This window comes from Thermobia domestica, chromosome 8 (assembly GCF_964235325.1).
Source record: "Thermobia domestica chromosome 8, izTheDome1.hap1.1, whole genome shotgun sequence".
Lineage (NCBI taxonomy): Eukaryota > Metazoa > Arthropoda > Insecta > Zygentoma > Lepismatidae > Thermobia > Thermobia domestica.
Genome location: NC_137461.1, coordinates 19,018,751 through 19,040,306, shown reverse-complemented (window position 1 = coordinate 19,040,306; position 21,556 = coordinate 19,018,751). Strand labels below are relative to the sequence as shown.

Below are 21,556 nucleotides of genomic sequence, written 5' to 3'. Positions count from 1 at the left end.
GTCGAATCTATAGTTTTAAGGGTCGCTGAGACGAACAGTGACACTTCCGATGACGTATAAATCCAAATTCAGTTCCTATTAGCACTTTATGTCCAAAATGGAACTATTCTCCCCGTGCGAAGAACGGGTATTCTTGAAAAAAATCCACACATTAGATGTTACACTGTAAGAATGAGCCGTTTTTATTTATTTATGTAAAAATTAGAGGCGTTTTATTTTTATTTTTTTTTTTTTAATTTATTTTATTATCTGCTGATTGTCATACCTAAAAAATTAATTTCATTACTTTCTTCACACTCAAGGGTAAATTTAATTTTAGGGTGTATACTATATAACTCTAATGGAAGTTAACTTTATTCCTTTCTATAAAAAGACGACAAACCATCTATTTACGCCATTCAGGTATCAAATTTAATTTTAATGTATATGTAATAATTACTTTACCTTCTCTATATGCACCACATTCCTAATTCCAAAGGCAATAGTATAGGCGTCGAAAGTATCACTAGCAAATGGCAAATTTTCAGCATCTCCATGCACCCACGAAATACCCTGAGTATAACCGAGTCTTTCTGCTCGTTTTTGCCCAACAGCTAACATAGCCTCGTTGATATCACACACAGTGACATGAGTAGCACGTTCTGAACCTGGTTCCGTATCCCCAGAAGCAGCCACAGTGCTTGATTCACGTGATTCTATATCCGTGGGGCTTAGAAGTTTCATTCCATAGGCTGCTAGATCTTCCTCGCGAAACACTTCATCATCCTCAAAGTCAGTGAGGGTGGAGTCGCCTTCCAACTGGACGTATTTCAAAAATCGAAAAGCTATGTCACCTGCCAAGATAAAATATTATGTTAAGTCGTTAGACTAAATAATGTAATAAATATTATACACAAATTTACAGAATTTTAAAAAATATTTACATATCTTTTCCACTAAATCATCATTCACTTGGTTTAATCATCGTCTTGCTTAGCCTCAAGGGCATACTCGTGGGACGTTAAACTGCAATATTCCATTGCATTTTTTCTAACTGTTCAACCGTTTTTCGGTGATGCAATCATAAACAGCAGGCAACATCGCTTCCAGTTTGATGAAAGAAATTATATTAAATACCCACTACCCCCTTAGAACGGAAATTCTCAAAAATCTGGGACAGGCATCCACTTATTCATTTTTTTTTTTAATGTATTTATTTATTTATTTTTTATGCGTATACCAAGTTTCTCATCTTCCTAACTTGACAGGATAGTGAAAAATTCTCAACTTTTCGCTTAAATCTTGACTTCCCACTCTTCCCTTCGAATACGCATTTTAATCAAAGTAACACGATAGAAAAACAAAAAATTCAAGCTAAGTGTTAAGTAAATCTAAAAATTTATTTGAAACGGTTCAGCCGTTTTCCCGTGAATGCGATCACAGACAAGACTATTTACCTTTTTATAGTACATCTACTGGATTTACTTATTTATTTGAAGTATTTATTTTCTGTGAGCCGACAGCAACGAGAAGAGAGAAAATTAGATAGCCTGTAACAAAATAAACGATGGAGCTCTCATCACGAAAAACTCTTCCCGACCAGATGTGAGTAAATTATTAGTGATTGATCAGTACATCAACTCTCAACGCCATTATTTCTAAAACTGGCGAAACTGATTATGAAAGAACTGGTGGAATGAGAAAGTAGGAGAAAACGGAAGTTCCCAAGAAAACCTACCGACACGATGTTGTTCACCACAATCTTACTTGGCCAGGGATCGAAACAGGAACCCCACACACCAGAGGTATGCGTTCTAACACTGAGATACCGTGCCAATAATAGTAATAACTAAACAGATATATACTTCTGAAAATCCTATTTTGGAGACCACACTGTGATTATCAACAATGAAAGTTATTATATTTTAGGGATGGCCACAAAGTTCCTGTTCCAGCGGAACTCCGGTCTCGGAGATCCGGTTTTCATAACCGGTTCTGGATCCAAAAACCTGGTTCCAGAACCGGATCTTAGGAACCGGTTTCAAACCTGGATCCGAAAACTCGGTTCCAGAACCGGATCTTAGGAACCGGTTTCAAACCTGGATCTGAAAACCCGGTTCCAGAACCAGATCTTAGGTACCGGTTCCAGACCTTGATTCGAAATCCCCCAAAGACCCGTAAAGGAAGCACAGAGTTCACCTTCAAAACACTGCAAAGAGGACCATGCGCTTGTGCCTTTCCCGCCCAGACCCGCTTGTGCCCCCACAAAAAAATTTTGGTCCACCAGTGGGTGCTTAGCCAAATGAGTTGGCCAGTTTGCCTGTTTAGCCAATGAGTTTGCCAGTTACCCAGTTTACTTAGCCAAATAAAACAAGCGGCCGCCGCCTGGGCGCCTGCCTCTCGAAAAAATGAAATAAAATCTTTGTGTTTTACATCCCACGTTTATGCTGGTTAGGCTAAAGGAGACGGTGACGATGAGTAATGAATGAAATGGTGGAATGAAAAAAGTAGGAGGAAACGGGAGAACTCCAAGGAAACCACGCACACGGTGTTTGTCCACCACAAAGTCGCCTGCCTGTCGATTCCACCATTTCATCTAGCACACTGTTCACAGCCTGCCAGCAGCTCGGGTTTAGCGTAGGGATGGTCACAAATTTTCGTTTCCAGCGGAACCGGTTCTTGAACATCCGGTTTTCAGAACCGGATCCGTTCAGACCCGAAAACCGGTTCCACCAGGAACCGGTTCTGGCCATCCCTATTATATTTACTCGTACTGAAAAGTATCTGAGGATTAAATTAAAGAAATATGTATGCTTAATCGAAGAATACGATGACTGCAAGCGTATTTTAGAATACCTTTAATTGTATTATTTGGCATCTGTCAATTTTACTTTTGCCTTATTATTATTATTATTATTATGCGAAATTGTATAATAATCATGATATATATATATATATATATATATATATATATATATATATATATATATATATATATATAATCCTAGAGAAATGAGAACCAAGAACTTACCTGTTCCCCCAGCAACGTCTAGCAGTTTAGTTCCTGGTACAGGGCCCAATCGGTCCATAAAAATGTCCTTCCAAAGGCGATGAATTCCGAAACTCATAGCGTCGTTCATACAATCGTATGATGAAGCCACATTTTCAAATACTGAGTACACTGTCACGAGAAGAAAAAAAGAAAAATATATCAACTGAAAGAAACAAAATAATGAAACGAGTTTTAGTGCTAATAATTCATACGGATTTAAGAGGGAATTTGTAGTTTATATATATATATATATAATACCAAATAAGATTACTAAAACATGGTAATTAAAACCTACAGAGGACGTGGTGAAAAACACACGCACACAAATCTATACATATAAAAATGAGTCATTATGTTCGTGACTTCATATCTCTTGGACCACCCAATCGATCTTGATCAAATTTTGGACATAGATTAGGTTCGGGCGTGGGATGGTTTCTATCATTTCACTATGATGGTACAACGTAGGGGAAGGGGAGGGATATATATATATATATATATATATATATATATATATATATATATATATATATATATATATATATATATATATATATATATATATATATATATATATATATATATATATAATTAAATAAAGCTTAATAACTCTTGAACCACGAGACCGATCTCAATCAAATTTGCCACGCAGACGGGGTTCGAACCTGGGATGGTTTTTATCATTTCACTTTGACGGTGCAATTTAGGGGAGGGGGGGAGATATATAAGAATAACAGTGACTACGTTTGTGATTTAACTCTTGAATCACCCGACATCTTCTCGATCAAAGTTTCAACATAGATGAAGTTCGGGTCTGGGATGTTTTTTATGATTTTACTTTGACAGTGCAACTTTGGGGAGGGAGATATTTTAAAATGATCGAAAATGACCGATATTAGTGTTGAATCCATAGTTTTCGGGTCGCTGAGATACACAGTAACACTTCCGACGCCGTTTATACTCAAATTCAGCCCGCAACTTGGGTATATATATAGGGCCGGATCCAGGATTGTCTGAGGGGCGGGGGTGCACACCAATAACTACCAAAATAACCAATCACACTGAAACTCTTCAAAGTGACATATGACAATATTCTGTACCCCTGACAACACTGATGCATAGAACGGAGGAAAGTATTTTGCAGAACGGAGGGTTGCAAGTATTATGCAGGAAAAAATCTTCTATCCTCCTGGGTTGTGTGTTTTTTTTTTTTTCCCTACTTCACTATGTTATGTTTTGCTTGGTGAATCCTTTTCCTTATACCTTAAGAAAATCAATTTAAACTTTTGCTTTTGCAAGTTCTGCTTTCTTTTAGAAATGGCAGAAAGTTTCGGAAAGTGTTGCTATTTTCACTGCTAGCTTATCATTTTAGATAGTGTATATTTATAACGAAGGGGGGGGGGGGTGAACATTCACCTTCCACTCCCCTAAATTCGGCCCTGTATATATATAGATCCAAAATAGCCGATATTTAATGTCGAATCTATAGTATTCGGGATCACTGAGAATAAATAAATATTTTTTCAAAAAATGAACTGAGCCAAAACTCTCGTAAACAAGGGAATTCGTGATCATTTTACTTACAATTGGTTGAATTCCTATAGAGAAGAATCTAATTAACTTTCAGCTTTTGGCTGGAAGTTAGAACATCATTATATTCTATAATGTTATTAAGGTATAGCGTGGAAGAGAATGAAACTTCTGGTTTAACATCCCACGTTTAAGCACCGAGGCTAAGAAAGATGGTCATAATTAGAATGGAATTGGGAAAAAAATGTCTAAGATTATACACAGGGTGTCTCAAAAGTCCCGACATAGGGTAACTCTGTTATTATCAGTTACAACAAAATATAACAGGGGAAACCACCTCCAAATATGATGTTTACAATCTAAAGTGAAAGATTTGTTTAAAATCGGATGAGCCGTTTGGGGTTGTACACTCTTTATACGCCCAATGTTAAATGAAAATGCAACGTTGCCATTTATCTGGACCCACAACATGAGTGAATGAAGTTACTGTTTGAAATGGAGGCTGGCCATCGACACGTTTGCGTAAAAGGCAGTAAATTCATTTACTTATGATGTGAGTCCAGGTAAATAGCAACGTTGCATTTTCATTTAACATCGGGCACATAAAGAGTATACAGCCCAAACGGCTTGTCCGATTAAAAAAAAAAATCCTTCTTTAGATTGAAAATATCATATTTGGAGACGATTTCCCCTCTAACATTTTGATGTACCTGATAATAACAAAGTTACCCTATGTCAGGGGACTTCTGAGACACTCTGTATATATCAAACGAAAGATCTCATTGAACTGAACAAAATAATGTGGGCGAGTGCTCATGCGTAGTTTTCGAGAAAATGGATTTTTTTTGCAAACTTATGTTGTATTGTAATGGAATTGTGGGATTATATATATATATATATATATATATATATATATATATATGTATGTTTGTAAAAAAAAATCAAAAGGCTTAAAAAGAACAAGAGTCATCTGCTATATTTTCCAGGCCAAGTGTCTGTAAAGCCGAGTCTTCCCTTTCCAGAGCAGTTATCATTTTCCTCAAACTAATAGGTCTTTCTTTGTACATCACACATTACTAACGACTTTACATATGCAACAGAAAAGTCATATGTCACGCTTTTCAAGTAAGTTCTTCAAAGCTACGAATGAAGGTTCCAAACTGGCACAGAGCCACCCACTTAAGCCGTAGTGCATAAAATTTTGATCTTCCAATGTGGAATATTGAGTGTTCCTTCTTATATATGGCGAAAGTTTTTTCAATACAGCGGGTCATATATCTTTCGCCGTTTTTTCTCCTGCGATTGTTATAGTGATAGCGTCTTTCTTGTTCGCGATCTGGCGAGAACAATCTCATTTATCTTCAGATAAAATGACTGCGCTATTTGAACATGTGCTTCATTCACAAGATGACCACAACAGGGATCCGGTTTCCCAAACACTTCTTTTCCACCCGGCGGGAATTCAAGTGGTTCGGATTCCACGTTAATCAGTAAGTACCGTCTGATATAGCCTCGCTGCTGAAAGAGACGTTAAACTCAAAATCAACTCAAGCCATCTTACATTTCTTGTTTTGTTTAGTACGTATTTTGTTGCAGTTGGAATGTGCTGCAAAAATTTGTACCTTTAAAAGAGATATGGGAATCATTGTCAGCGCGGCGAGTTTTGTTTTGTTCATTTTCTTCTGAAGATGGGATTTGTGCTTTAAAGTGTTTGGTCAATTTTGTCCAGTGCGAAGACGAAAAAAAAAAAAAAAAAAAAAAAAGATCTGTAGAGTTATGCTTGTCTTCATTGATGGGATGTTTCTTTGAGGAAGCTTTGGCCAAGTCGGTCACCCGCTCTGACAAGTGTTTGAACAGTGGTGGAAACTATGTCAAAAAATAGTTTAATGTAAAAAATAAATTTGGTTTGAACAAATCTGTTTTAGAATATACGTATTTTTCAAAACGGTACTTACTTTCCGGATACGTTCTGTACATAGCAAATTGTAAGACACGTGATAAATAGCCATCAAAATTATATCGTAAAACGGGTCTTAATTTTAGAAATGAAATCTTTGTTTTAAGTCCCACAGTTATGCCGGTTAGGCTAAAGGAGACGGTGATGATGAGAGATGAGTGAAATGCTGGAATGAAGAAAGTGGGAGGAAACGGGAGAACCCCGAGAAAACCCACGAGCACGGTGTTTGTCCACCACGAAGTTCACTTGACGGGGGCTGGGCTCGAACCAGGACCCCAAGCACCGGAGGTGAACGCTCCACCACTGAGCCACCGCGCCCCCTTGTCTTATTTTTAGAGCACATTCCGTTACTTGCGAAAAAAAAAATTGAAACAAAATTCTAGCTTAAGGCCCCAAGATTATGCTACAAGGCTAACGACAATGTTGCCAATTTAGCCATCACATTATATTTAGCCAGTAAAATTGTAGCTTAGCTATTAGCTGTAATTTTCGCTAATCTTATACCCGAAATTGTCAATTTCTAGCCATTTGTCTTTAATAGTAATTAAACATATTTGTCAACCAAAACTTCTTTTCAAAATGTGAATAAAATGTAAATTTTCCTCCTGCTTGTAATAGTCCTAACTTATGGTCCTACTGCATTATGCATCTTTTGTTCTTGTGTATCTTACTTCATTCTCGCTTACGTGACACGGTAAGGTAAATCGTGATTTCGGATATTTCGCCTTTCAGTAATTAAGTTTAATACTTAGTTTTATTATTATTTTAGTTTGACATTCTGCATTTATGTCCTATAGGTAAAAGGAAAGGCCTGATTAATAGGGATGTACCGATACCACTTTTTCACCAATAACCGATATTGAAGAGGCCGATACTGCCGATACCGATACTTTTGGACACATTTCTTATAAATTATCAGGAATTTTCAGAACAATGAAATGATCAACATTGTAATAGAATATATTAGATATAAGGCCAAAATCTGACATACAAAGACAAAAAGCAGAATTTCATATTAGGTTCCACACAAAAAATATATTTCCTCTAAATTTAATGCTGCTCACACAAAATGAATTAAAAAGCAGCAAATGCTTATACAAGAGTCAGTGATTGATATTTAGAGCGATAATGTACTTTGATAGTTACATTGTATTTACTAATCTCTATTACCTACATATTTGTGTTTGTTGCGTAAAAGGCGTTACGTCCAAAATGTTCTAAACGTTTGGAACTTAAAAACCTCTTTATAATACTTTGTGAGGAACAATTTATGCAGAGATTTAAAACAATCAACATTTCGCCAGCAGTGTAAAGCGTTTAATAAACTTTGTTTTTTAAAGACTTTATACAAGCAGAAAATTTCCAATATCAATTTTTGTCAAATGACTACGATTTATGATTTTTGGACTTAACATCTTTTACGCAGCAAACACAGATATAATCCAAACGGATACTAATTACAAATTTTAATTGTTTACAAAATTATGCATGCTGAAGCAGATATTGCTGTGTATACCATAAAAAATAAGAAGGTTAGAAGTCGAAAACGATAAAACTACTTATTAACTTTGTTTTTAAACAGTAAGTAGGAGAAAATAGTGACAAAGTGAGTGTCCTGTGCGTTTCTTCCATAGCATTTTCTTCTGAATCGAAGCCTCTGTCTCGTTTGGGATTCAAATTACGGGTCTGCTATCCTGACCATGGGCGCCCTAAGGGGGAAAGCAGGGTAGGACCCCATTGGCTCACGAAAATGTATACGTAATATAGCAAACCACGTATATTAAATACTAGACGTAATATAGCAACCATGGAATGCCCCCCCCCCTAGAAAATTTTCTTGGGGCCCCCATGATCCTGACTGATGATCTTTGGCTTTTCTTCACCACTATTTTGGCATCGAGAAACTAAAAATATCAGTTGAGTACGAGTAGTGCAAATCAAAGGCTACACATGCAAAAATAAATAAATAAATAAAATTAAATTAAATTAAAAAAATGTACAATTGATAATAATATAGAAAAGTCTAAAAGAAACCGATGAAATATAAGTGTCACTGTTAGTATTAAACGAACTGAAAATAGTTCGGGAAATTTATCGGTAAATATCGGTGTACATTTGCCGATACCGATATTTCCAAAAGTGGTCGATATCACCGACAGGGTTGGCTGGTTTAAATCAGCTGTTTTTTTTTTTTTTTTTTTTTTCAAAAAAGACAACTGGTTTAAACCAAAAAACGAAAATGTACGTGAAAGTGTAACTATTCGTAAAATCTTGAACACACATTTCTGAGTTATGACGCTTCACTCCCGTATATTATTCGTATTATATACAGACCTAAATTCCCCATTCGTTACTCAAAGAAATTATATTACAAAAGCAACTTTTTTTATACGTTTATGAATGTTTCTTTTCTGATTTTTTTTAGTCTGTGATTATTGTTATGCAATTGCAATCAAAGAAAAATTCTAAATATTGTTTTGTTTTAATAATGTTTACTATTGATAAAACACATCGACATGCCGTACTTTTTTGGGAGGGAGGTCATACAAACCCCACGAAAGGCTTTATTGAAATTAGAAGTACCTTTGGTATCTATTTATGTATAAATGGGTCAGAGCCAAACTGAACTCAAATAATTCTATCTTTATTCACTTTTCTTACTGATAAGCCAAGCAAGTCGTTATATTTATTTAACTTGGACCAATAAAAGTCGTAGTGGACTAAATTAGTTCTTCTGTCCTCTGCAGTACTTTGAAATTGTCCACATGTAATTGTGTATAATGGTTTCACTTGTGCAATTGTTTCTTTTTTTCCTTCTGAAATGACTCTTGACAATTATATTTACAAGTATGTAAAGATCAGTACAACGTATTTTTATCAGGAGTCCTTCGTGAGTGAGTCGGCAGACGTATCGCATTTGTGGCCAATTAGTCCCAGTTTCTACATCCCTAATATATACAGTAAAACCTGTCTTCAACGGACCCTTTATTAAACGGAAAACTGTCTTAAACGGAAATATTTCACGGTCCCATGAATTTGGAGAACAAAACGTGTAAAAGTCCCTTCATTAAGCGGAAACTGTGTTACGCGGACATCGGAAAGAAAAATAAACATTTAACGGAAAATTCTGAGTTCCGGACTACAGCGTTAAACATTCTGTGAGACATATACATTACACTGTCTGCGATAAAATGTTCGTTCTTTTGTTAAATATTTCTGGACAGTGTTGACCTTCCCCAACCACTTCTCATATTCACTTCCACAAATTGTCCTTAATCCCCGCAACTTAATCAAGAATCATACGGAATGTCGGAAAGAAGAAAACGAGATAGAGGAAGAAAAGGAATACGATACCGAGTTCGAAGGAGAGTGTAGAATAAATACATATCAAGATGCTCTCAGAAGTTTAAAGGAACTGCAAAAAATTGCCTTACGGAAATGACTCTGATTCACTTAGTATAATTTCTCAGTCTAAAGTGTATGCGGAAAGTCAAGCAGCCAAGCAGCAATGTACACAGAAGACCCTGCTTGGTTATTAGAAAAATGAAGAAAACGTGTGCATAGTATATTTTGTATTCATTTTAATTTTTTGTGTATTTATTCGTAGAAGAAGGAAGTACTGTAATCGAACAATATACGTACAGCAATATATTTTCTCAGTATGCCCCTTTATAAGCATGTATTTTTTTACAAAAAAAAGAAAGAAAGAAAGGAAAAGTCTACCTCCACTAAGCGGAAACCTGACTTTAACGGAAATTTTTGCAAGTCCCGCTCGATTCCGCTAAAGACAGGTTTCACTGTATTTGATTTTTAAAAAATCAGAAGGCAGCAGCATGAGAAGTTTCATAGTTATTTCCAAACGGAGAATATTATTTTAATTACTAAATTATCATCTTTCAAATAAAATTAAAAGCAACAAAATATCTTGAACTGTTTCAGAGATAAAGTATTTTCATAAATATTATACAAATATTTGCTGAAATTGCACGTGTGAAATGGCGTCCGAGGTGCCATCTTTCACGACCTGTATCTCAAGCCAGGATTTTTTTTTTTTTTTATATAAAACAAAAAAGATGTCTTACTTTGTCCCGAAATTTACTATTTGTTAAACTCAATTGCATCTGAGACTACCAAGGTTAACCCCCGTGCCTGAATTGATATGGACTACGCTGTATGTTATTGTCATGACAAAACTGCGTTTTGAAAAGGTTTGTGTCTAGTTTGTGCTGTCTACTTTGAGAATTGCTAGTCTCATTTTTGCCAACGACAGCGAGAATATTGAGGTCGTATATTCAATGAAACTGTGAACAACTGTATAGTATTGAGTTAATGGACAGTATTTTTAACAATATGATGTATGAATAACACACATCCATACAAGATAACGTTACGTGACACATATCCAAAGTCCCCCATGAAACTGATAATTATGTCCTTTGTTGAACACATGATTTTATAGACGGCATCCGAGATCATCTGGCTTAGTCACGCTAAATTTTCTTACGGGTCTACCTGAAGAATATGATGTACTTAGTGCGAATGAAACATTGCAAAACTGATGCTTTTACTAGTTCCAAAACTATCTTTTTGACACTCGGAATTTTAGAGAAAAATTTAATGTCACTGTGATATTTTTGACATTTCTTTCCCATTGTAAGTTAAGGTATGAAATTCAAAACCTAGTGATTTATTATTTATTATTTCACTTTTTTAATGTAATACAGTACGCTGAAATAAGTTGTTTTAGTTTTTTTAGCACTCTTCCTTTATTTATTTATTTTCAGGAGTCCCTCTCTTGTATATTTTAATGCAGTAATATTACCGACTCTCACATTGAAATCCTGAATTAGTCAACCCTAAACAAATAAATTGCATAATAATATCATTATATAGTTTTGGAGCTCAATATGAAATCTCAGCTCTGATTTCCAGTTCATCATCCAAATGCAAGAATGTAGAGTGTGGTTGTTCCTACGAAGCCCATATAAGGTGCTGAAATGTCATGCGAGACAATGCATTCTGACGAATTCTATATGAAAAGATGAAACAGGAAGAATGCAAAATATGGACTGCAGTAACGCCTGGGTACATTTTGCTGGTTATGAAACAAAACAAGCAGTAGTACATGTCAAATAATTCATATGTGCATAAAAGACTGGTTTAATGTATTTTGTATTGTATGTCTACAACGCTCTCATTTCCCCTACCAATAAATTGCTGCTTTTTTATTTAAAAAAAAAAAATAAATACGTAGGTACGGTATATAGATCAGATAACCTTAGAGATTACGAATACTTATTTGCATAGAAAATTGTAAGACACGTGATAAATAGCCGTCAATCGTGAAACATCATATTTTTAGAGCACGAGCACATTTCCTTAATTAATGAATTTCTAGCTTAATGTTCCAAGATTATGCTACGAAGCTAAGGATAGTGTTGCCAATTTAGCCATCACATTATGTTTAGGTAGTAAAATTGAACTTCAGCTATTAGCTACAATTTTGGCTAATCGTCTATTTGTATCCCATTTGTCTCGCGGTTATTAAACCTATCTATTAAGCGAAACTTCTTTTCAAAATATGAATAAAAGACAAATTTTATTTCTACTTGCAGTAGTGCTAACTTACACTCCTACTCTACAATGCATCGTTTGTACCTTACCGGTATCATTCTCTTTTAAACGTGACACAAAACGGTAAATCGTGATTTCGGATATTTCGCCTTTCTGTAAGTAAGTGCAGCGCATAGTTTATTATTATTATTATATTAGTTTAACATTCCACGCAGGGGCGTCATTTCAGACTTCGCTTGGGGAAGGGGGCAAGAGTACCACCGACATAAGACTTTCACGTTTTGTACTAGTATATTAGTAGACAATAGATTAGAGTATATGTATTCCTTAAACTCTTGGGGGTGAGGCAATTGACCCCTCCTGCCCTCCCTAAATGACGCCTCTGATTCCACGTCTATACCCTTTAGCTAAAATGACAGGACTGATTAATGAAAGTGAACGATTGTGAAATTAAATGTTTTTATGGTCTGCTATTGAGAATCCAAACCAGGACTACCTGTACCACAGACAAAGGATATCCTTTGTCTGTGACCCGTACCAAAGACGTACGCGCTAGCCAATTGGAAAGCAGAAGGAGCTATGGATAACAAGCTTGCCAACTATATGATAATTTATCGTGATATACAATAATTTAAACCTTAATGAAAAAATGAAATGAAATGAAATCTTTGAGTTTTACGTCCCACGGTTATGACGGTTAGGCTAAAGGAGACGGTGATGATGAGAAATGAATGAAATGGTGGAATGAAGAAAGTGGGAGGAAACGGGAAAACACCGAGAAAATCCACGAGCCGGTGTTTGTCCACCACGAAGTCCATACGGCGCGAGCTGGGACCGAACCAGGGACCCCAAGCACCGCTCTACCACTGAGCCACGGCCCCTCTAAACTTAATGCTATATACGATAATGTCCTTGCGGTAATACGTTAATACACGGTAATTTTAGAACGCACTTTTTCTTTTTTCTTTTTTTAAATTTTGGAATGTGAAAATATATTGAAGATGTGCATTAAATAATTAAAAAAAAAACACACACACACACTGAAGGTTTTGAACAGTCATTCCCTTTTAAATAAATTATTAACGATTCGGGAATTGGCAAATGACAACCCTGCATTCATTATTTACATTTAATTATGTTTATGACGGGATGAAAGTATTGTTGTCGTTCAGAGCAATAAGAATTTAAAAAATAAGAACTGTTAATAAGATTTTTTTTAAATGGTGAGGGCAATGATACCGATTTGGAGTTCCAAATTAAAGATTACTAGATAAATGTATTATATATTATTGCTATTATTAGCAGTATTATACTTGTTTGTACAAGTTACCACGTTGAAAACGAATATAGGCCTACGATAGTTTAGGTCATATGTGATAATTTTAAAAACGAAAATCAATAATTTTATTCTGAGGTCGACAACTCTGATGGACAAATTCTATATTATTGTTTCTAGCTTATATTTGTCTAGGGTTGTGTGCTTTTAACATTGTGCTACATCGGTAGAGCAACCATTGCCACAAAAATTAGGAAAGAAAGAAAGAATTGAAGGTATAGGCCTACTTAGTATATTTTGCCAATGATGCGAGTAAAGCGTTCGGTAAATACTCTTAAATTAAAAATAAAATGATTTGAGAATGTCAAGAATATAGCAGTATGCTTCCGGCATGTACAGTAAAATTATGAAATCTTTCAGTTTAACGTCCCATGCCTGTTAGGCTGAGAGAGACGAAAACAAATGAATGATGATGGAAGAATTGTGGAATGAGAATGTGGAAGGGAACGAGAGTATCCTGAGAAAACCCACAGACACGATGTTGTCTACCACAAATTTACTGGATCGGGAATTGAACCAGGGACCCCACGCACCAGAAGTAACGCTCAACTACTAAGCCACCGTACCCCTCCAGTAAAATTGAGATGTTCTACTTGTTTCTATCATTAAATTTAGGTATCTTTTAGTTTCTCTCACAATCTTGCACATATAAGGTCTCCAGTGTTACTTCCTTCACAAAATATAACTGAACGAGCGAAGGGGGTTAGAAGCCCCGCAGAGCTCGTTGTTTACCTTTATCACAATTGAGACAAAAACCCTGATGGCAGAACTTTCTTTGCCTTTCTGCGATGAGCTTTTGTAAGTCAAAAAGTTTCGGCAGGAATTCAAAAATAAAAAATCATGATGATATTATCATGTTTTTATTACAGCGTTACATGAAGCATAATAAAGTTTTCAGCGGTATCCCTAGTTCGAGTTGCTTAAAAACCAGTTCAAATTATGTTTATGCGAGTCGTCTGTGAATTTAAGACATCTACACACAGCAGGCATGTTTTTATACTTTTCTGTTGGCTATCTTTTTTTTTTTTTTTCTGACAATTTTTCTGCACAAGCTAGGCAAATTTTCTGAGATTACATCTGTGTATGTTCTGCTATGGGGACAAAAACAGTCAGTTCTGGAGCCATGAAACGAGTTGGGAGGAGATACTAAATGCCACCCTTAAATTTTGTTAGTTATAAATTTAGTCATAATTTTTGAAGAGTTTAGGCATTTTTCACTAAATTTCTTAAGTAATTTAGCTACCATCTTACGGCTACTATTGGCAACAGTGAAAGAAGAAATGTGAGGAAATGGGACAGACAAAACTATGTTTGTTCATCTCGAGGGTTTGCTTCGCACGAGCTGCAATCGAACCAGGGACTCATACTCTACTACTGAACCATCGCTTCTATTAAGAGGATTCATTTATTATTGAAAGTGGTTAATACTAACTACTGAGTTCTGAATATTTTTATCTCAAATCATTTTAATGTAACACAGAAAAAAATACAGAGCAATGATTTTGGTGAGAAGAAAACAATAGAATATTTGAACCCCAAAAGAGTACATCTGATCACCCCAAAACAAACTAGAAAAAATACAAATGTTTATTTATTTACCTTTTTGCGCTTTCTCGCTTTCTTTTACTTTCTCAAAACCAAAATGCGTATCCTTTTCGTTTGAGTATTCCTGAGCAACAAATGATCCAACGCGAAATCTGTATATATTATTCGTTCGTACACTTCTTGTGAACATTTTTAGAACAGAAAGGGATCCTCGACATTTAAAATACCCTCCGATAGAGCAACACATCTTCACGCACTTACAAGCAGAACCCATGTTTATGTCGACACTCTCAGTGTTACCAGCACCAAACTATATCAACACCAGTCGTATTCAGAGACGTTTTCACGTGTATTTAGCGTAGTACTAAGGGTAAAATATGACGCTCCATTTTCGGAAACACACAGTGCAGAACTGGCCACGTTGGCTACTTGGCAATCGCCACGGTCCAGTGGCGTAAAAAGGCCAGGCGGGACCCCGGGACAGACATTCGCCAGGGAGCCCCTCAGAAAAAGTAAAACGTTGGTCATAAAATCTTTTTATTTCTGATATACAAGCACATCATTTAGCAGTACCTTTTTTGAGGTACATATTTTAATAGCATTTATAGTTTTTAAGTTGCATATTGTTTGTAAAATTATATTTTTTAACCAGACTAATTTTAATTTAACTAATTATTTTTTTACCCTGTATTTAGGGGAGCGTTTTGAAGTTGATTTTTTCGTCTTTGAACGTTGATCTGTCTAAAAAGAAAAAAACGATCTTACTATGCATAAAAATAATTATCCTTGCACGAAATTTCGATGCAAAGTTATCGCAAATGAAGTATAAATGTATTTGTTTAACAATCACCCCATACAGCTCAATGGCCATTTTACATGGGGTATTTAACAATAACAAAAAAGGAAAGGATTGGGCAGGTATTGGCCAGGGCCTATTTATTAGGTATCGTCCAGGAATTTGACTGATAGAACTGAAGGAAACCCTAAACAGAATAGTCGGCAACGGGATTCGAAGCCACGACCTCCAGAATGCGAAGCGAATGCTCTACGAACAGAGCTAAACGGCGTGACAAACATCTTGGCATTTGAAGGCGGTGCTCCAAGTTCCCTTTAAGTGCTGCTATAGCACGGCCAACAAGAGATGGTCTCTGACATTTCTTACCACATGCGGTGGGATATTGTAGCCCCTACTTTGATACCAGTGTTAACAACCACGATCACTCTGTCTTATACCATTAATTAAATTACCACTACAGTTGCAGCGAAAAAAACCTTGACACGCGAGTAGTGGCAATGTCACTGCGAGCTGTCAGAGACGTTCTCTTACTGGACGCACTATAGCAAATGAGAATCCAGCAGCAGTCCGTTTATTTTGTATACATCCACGTCTATTCTCTGTCACCTGATCGTGCTGTACTTCGTCTGCTTAGCCATAGCCACACCCCTTAGCATTCTGCAACATCGCGTCAGAGCTTGCGTTTTATTCGTTTAGCTGAAATGCCAAGGTATTTGTCACATTCTTTAGTTCGCTATAGATACACTAAGGTGTTTTAATATGATCTACGTTCTTTTTACAATATGGACTTGGCAAATGTATTTCTCGTACTCCGTCATATCTTTCAGAAACAACGTAAGTCACAATATTTCAACATGGCTTTTGCACATACATTTTTGACGTATGTAAGTCAGAGCTTAATATGCATGATTAAAGAACGGTTTGTTACAATAACAATTAGAACTTCACTTTAGTGATGCTTTTCGTTCTTTTGACTTTCACTTAAAATTCTTTAATAAAAAAAACTACCGATTACCTCAATTAAAAGGATAGGGTGAACGGGAATGACCATATTAGAAAACGTCAGAGTGGAAGCTTGATGCTGGTCAGATTGATGCCACTAGTTTCGGAGATATACGATGCCGAAAGCGTGGTAAAATGAATTTCAGAGCCCATATTTCAGAAACTATCCAGTGTAAAAACTGCGGCTTAAAACGTCACACTGAAAGTAGTATCTGGTCTACTTGTAAATGCGTGTTTCAAAGCTCTGCAATGCATGAGCATGGGATGTTCCAAAGGGACTGACGAACCGACAATCAATTCACTGTCCATTTGATAGTCCCTTTGAAGAGTCCCTTGGAAATATATGTCTCTGAAATTCATTGTTGCACGCTTTGGACACCTCCGAAACTCCGAAACTAGTTGCATTTAACCAAAGTTCAAGGTAACGTTTTTCTTTATTTGATACCTTTCTTCCGCCAGAGCAGTGCATTATCATCGCCCCTTTCTTTTCTAACATAGTCAGGCGCTCTGTATAGTTCTTTACTCATCAGAAGCTAATGAAAAATCACTCCTCATATTTTCTGGAACAATCGTAAAAAAAAGAATCAATCTTCATATGTTTTCTCTTTACCTCTTCTTCTTTTTCTCTCTTCTTTCTACGCTTTGCAGCACCACTTAGTTTACCCATTGTTTAGCAATAATTTCGTACCATCTAAACATATCAGAATTGAACTACGAAATGGGTCGATAACATCTACTACCCACCTAGGGTTCAGCGATGCGTGGCCTCTTGTCGAAACTACATAAAAAACGAACTAATTGCAGAATTACAAACTCAGGACATTTTGCGGCACGCTTTAATATCTACAAGTTTTAGAAAAAGGGAAAAAAAGATTAACTTAGCTGACTCAAAGGTTCCGCGGTCAGGGTGTGCAGACTGCAGGAGGCATTGATTTCAATATGATAAAACTGGTTTTAGAGATTCTTACGTTACAGGCGTGTGCTGACAACAACCCCCTCCCCTGGTGGAGTGTGGAACGAGGAAATTCTTTGTAAAAATCAATCCGGAAGGCAACAAACCATAAAGGTAGGTTTTCATTTTACATGAATCTTGTAGCTATCACAGAAAAATCTTGCAACCCAAACTTTCTATTTACTCTTTACACATTACAGCTTTCTGAAAGCAAGATATTTCCACCCATGCAGCACTGCACTCTAGTGGACAAATAGTGAACCTCCTTATTAAAAATGTGTATTTTGGCGCGCTTCCCCTCCCTGTTCAAAAGATTCCATTGTTTCGGAAGCGGCGAAACTGTTTTTCTCTTTATGTCAGGGGGAGGGTGATAGTAGATGGTAAGCAAGACGACCCAGAAAGTTGCACATGGTTTATCTCCTTGCAACATGGAGAAAAGTGTTGTATGTTCCTTTCAAGACTATGTTTACATGGAAAAATATTGTAGGGTTTCAAGATTTTTTAATGAGAGCTACAAGATTCATGTAAAGTGATAACGGACCACAAAATAGTGTCTCTTTCTCGTTTAAATCCCGACCCCTGCTAATGTTATTTCAAGGAGCTTATTCCAAGTAAAAGCATGTTTTTTTTTTTTTTTTTTTTTTTTAACATGACACACATCGCGGGTAATCTTGATGGAAAAATAAGCCGTCATCACGTACTGAGCAGGCAGGCCGAGAAATGTAGCATCACGTTTTTTCAGTAAATATTTTTCGTTTTCCCAAAATACTTTTTGTGACAGACTGAATTTCGCATTTGCGTTTTTCATTTACTTCAACGGAACCGGGGCTCCCCAAACACCGCCAAATCTCTGAGGCCCTGGGGCACTGCCCCAACAGCTCCGGCGTATTTACGCCACTGCCAAGGGCCCGATGCCCGAGGGGCCCTGCAGGGATTACGAGGCGCATGACCTCTAGGCCTTGGTCGAATTTTCGCGATCGCAAATACTTTTCTTGAGTCTTCGTACCGAAAACGTTGCGTAAGCCTAAGTTTGGGTGTGAGAGGGCATTTTCTAAGTTGAAAAATTTTAAAACTAGACTAAGATCTGCGATAAATCAAAACCATTTTTCTCCTTTACTTTTTATGTTTACAGAAAAAAAATATTTATTCCAGAATGAATGCAAAGAAAAAGTAATTGGTTTGATTGTTTCAGCATTATTGTAACTTTTATCCGATCTGTTTTGTACTACATATTTATTCAATACAGAAGATACGATTTCGTCACGTATCATGTTTTCATGTTTTGCAGCTGACGTCTTAAGTTTATATATATGGGGGGGCCTTTAAAGACCGGCGCCAAGGGCCCTCAACTTGGCCAGTCCGACACTGGAAACACATTGCTAATATTCACAACTATATCGAAAAAGGGTAGCCATGATTTTCCCTCAGACTTGTACAAAAACATTAGGAGAAATCAATGTATGATAATATGAACGTTGATTACTCCTATTGACTTGGACAACCCTACGGAGAAACAATGACTGGCCGTTTTAGATATAAGTCGTGGATAACAAGAAATGTGTTTCCAAATATGGACGTTAGCATCACTTGTTAGTCAAAGTCTTAGTACGACGCTAATACAGGTCAAACCGCTGTGAATAAGGCTGGCTGTGAATTGCTTGTGCAGATTGAGAATATGTAAATATTTTGAATGCTGTCTTGATTTGTTCTATGTTTGCTGTAGTCGCCACTCCTTTAATAACACAAGTGTATGTGTTTTTCTTTATTTATATTTTCTGTTGCACTAATTGTTGGTGGTAAATGGCTTATCCTGTTCTTCTCTATTTTTCTTTCTTCTGTTTTTCCTTTGGACTACTTGAAAGTCATCCTCTGATCTCTCTAGTAGTATATCTGGGTTCTGTTCTGGTTTTTATTTCTCTATTAGTTCCGGTTTATTTTGCTTCTATGTGCTGGGTTTGTGAGCCCCTTTTTACTCTGAGCCTTCCTGCACAGCGGGCCCGTTGGTTAAGCCACTATTCTTAAGGGAGGAGTTATATAACTGAGTCCAGATTGACATTAGAAGGTCTGATTATAAAGCACGAGCTATCTTAAAAACACCAACCAACTTGTTCTAAGTGCCACTAAGAAGGACGAATGCTATATAACTGAGTGAGGGCAGAGGACAGATTGTAAGGGGCAGGCGCGTCAGCGATTTCGAATACGCAAAAACAAGAATAGTGGAGAATCTATTCATATGTCATACAAACAAGATTTGCGTGTATCACAGCTTTGAGACACTTCTATGATCAGTTTGTACATTGCTTAGCATAGCACTTGAATTCATCATGTCTTCCTTATTGAGTACGACGTGGTAAAGAGCACGTTTTGCATTTTATATTAACCTTATCATGTATACAGGGTGTTCATTTAATGTGTAGCCAAAATCCACAGGTGAAATTCTCACTCCTAAACCAAACCAAAATAAGAGTAAATGTGAAGATATGGCAAAAAAAAAAAAAAAAAAGCGTTGTTTGAAAGTTACGAGATGCCGAAATCTAGAAAATTGTAACTTTGAGGCTGCTTAGCTCGAAAACTAAGAGAGATATCAAATGCGGTTAACGAACTATTAGAGGAACTAGTACACTTTCTATCTAAATGTCTATGTTTCAGAGTTGAGTTGTACCGGCGCACATGATATTAGAGAGAGAGAGGTGGAAGAGCGGAACCTATACCGCAGCTTTCTCTGTGAGATCCGTTGCGCCGATACGTTCCAACTCTGAAACATGGTTATTTAGATAGACAGTATACTAGTCCTTGTAATATTTCTTTAACCGCATTTGATATCTCTCATAGTTTTCGAGCTAGGCAGCCTCAAAGTCACAGTTTTCTCAATTTCGGCATATCTTTGAAACAACGCGTTTTTCGCCTTATGTTCATATGGACAACTTTTTTATTTTTATGTGTGAGGAGTTTTCCAGTGGATTTTGGCTACACAATAAATGAACACCCTCTATAAGATGTAAAATTCCGATATATTTTCGTTACTTATACAGTCCTATTGTGAAACCAAGTAACATACTTCTTCCTTAAATTTTGCAAATTCGTGTACTTCTTAAAATAGGGTAGCACCGTAGAATGTCTTAGTGCATTATTTAGAGCTAGGGTTGCCATATTTTAAAATTAGAAAAGCGGGGGGATTCTAAATCGTAAGTACTGATGTGAATTTGTGTATTATAAATACTGACCCGAGATCCTTCGGATGTTTTTTATTTTTAATTATTTCTTTATTAAATTGCACTTCCAATGTATTTAAATTTTGTTTTTGCCTTTAATAGCTTATTAAGTTCAAAAAATAAAACAAACAAATATGTGTCTCGAATTGTAAAGTAAATATTACAGTAGGATATCTGTAATTGTAAGGATATCTGTAATACAAGTTTAAATAAAAAGAGCAGGCGATATATGGCAGATATTGTCCATACGGTTTTCTCTCTAAGAAACACAAAATAATTTCTAAACTTTTATTATAAGAAAGGTAAAACATATTTAGGAGTCTTGGTCTATCTCATAAAATTTCTGATCATTTTTAAAGGTTGCTTCTTTAAATCGATAGCACGGCCAACAAGAGATGGTCTCTGACGTTTCTTACCACATGCGGTGGGACATTGCAGCCCCTACTTTGATACCACTGTTACCAACCACGATCACTCTGTCTTATACCATTAATTAAATTGCCACTGCAAGTTGCACCGAAAAAAAAACTTGACACGCGAGTAGTGGCAATGTCACTGCGAGCTGTCAGAGACGTTCTCTTAGTGGACGCAAAATTACCACGGTTTCACAACCTATGAAAT

General features: G+C 36.4%; 1 protein-coding gene and 1 long non-coding RNA gene across 4 annotated transcripts in view; one reads left to right on the top strand and one right to left on the bottom strand.

Moving 5' to 3' along the window:
• The window catches only part of Coq5 (ubiquinone biosynthesis protein COQ3, mitochondrial), a 383,113-nt gene extending 367,803 nt beyond the window's left edge, over window positions 1–15,310 (bottom strand). For 2 of the 3 annotated variants that reach the window (XR_014132632.1, XR_014132633.1), the window contains exons 1-3: window positions 15,028–15,310; window positions 3,011–3,160; window positions 445–833 (exon numbers count right to left, since the gene is read on the bottom strand). Coding sequence is in view for 1 of the 3 variants with exons in the window: in XM_081768185.1 (XP_081624311.1) it covers window positions 445–833; window positions 3,011–3,160; window positions 15,028–15,247 (759 nt within the window). In the remaining 2 variants the exon portion in view is untranslated. The remainder of the gene's footprint in view (window positions 1–444; window positions 834–3,010; window positions 3,161–15,027) is intronic. The other variant, XM_081768185.1, reaches the window with a different exon arrangement.
• Window positions 1–21,556, top strand: part of LOC145692750 (uncharacterized) — a 161,783-nt gene that overhangs the window by 121,742 nt on the left and 18,485 nt on the right. The window lies entirely within an intron of this gene.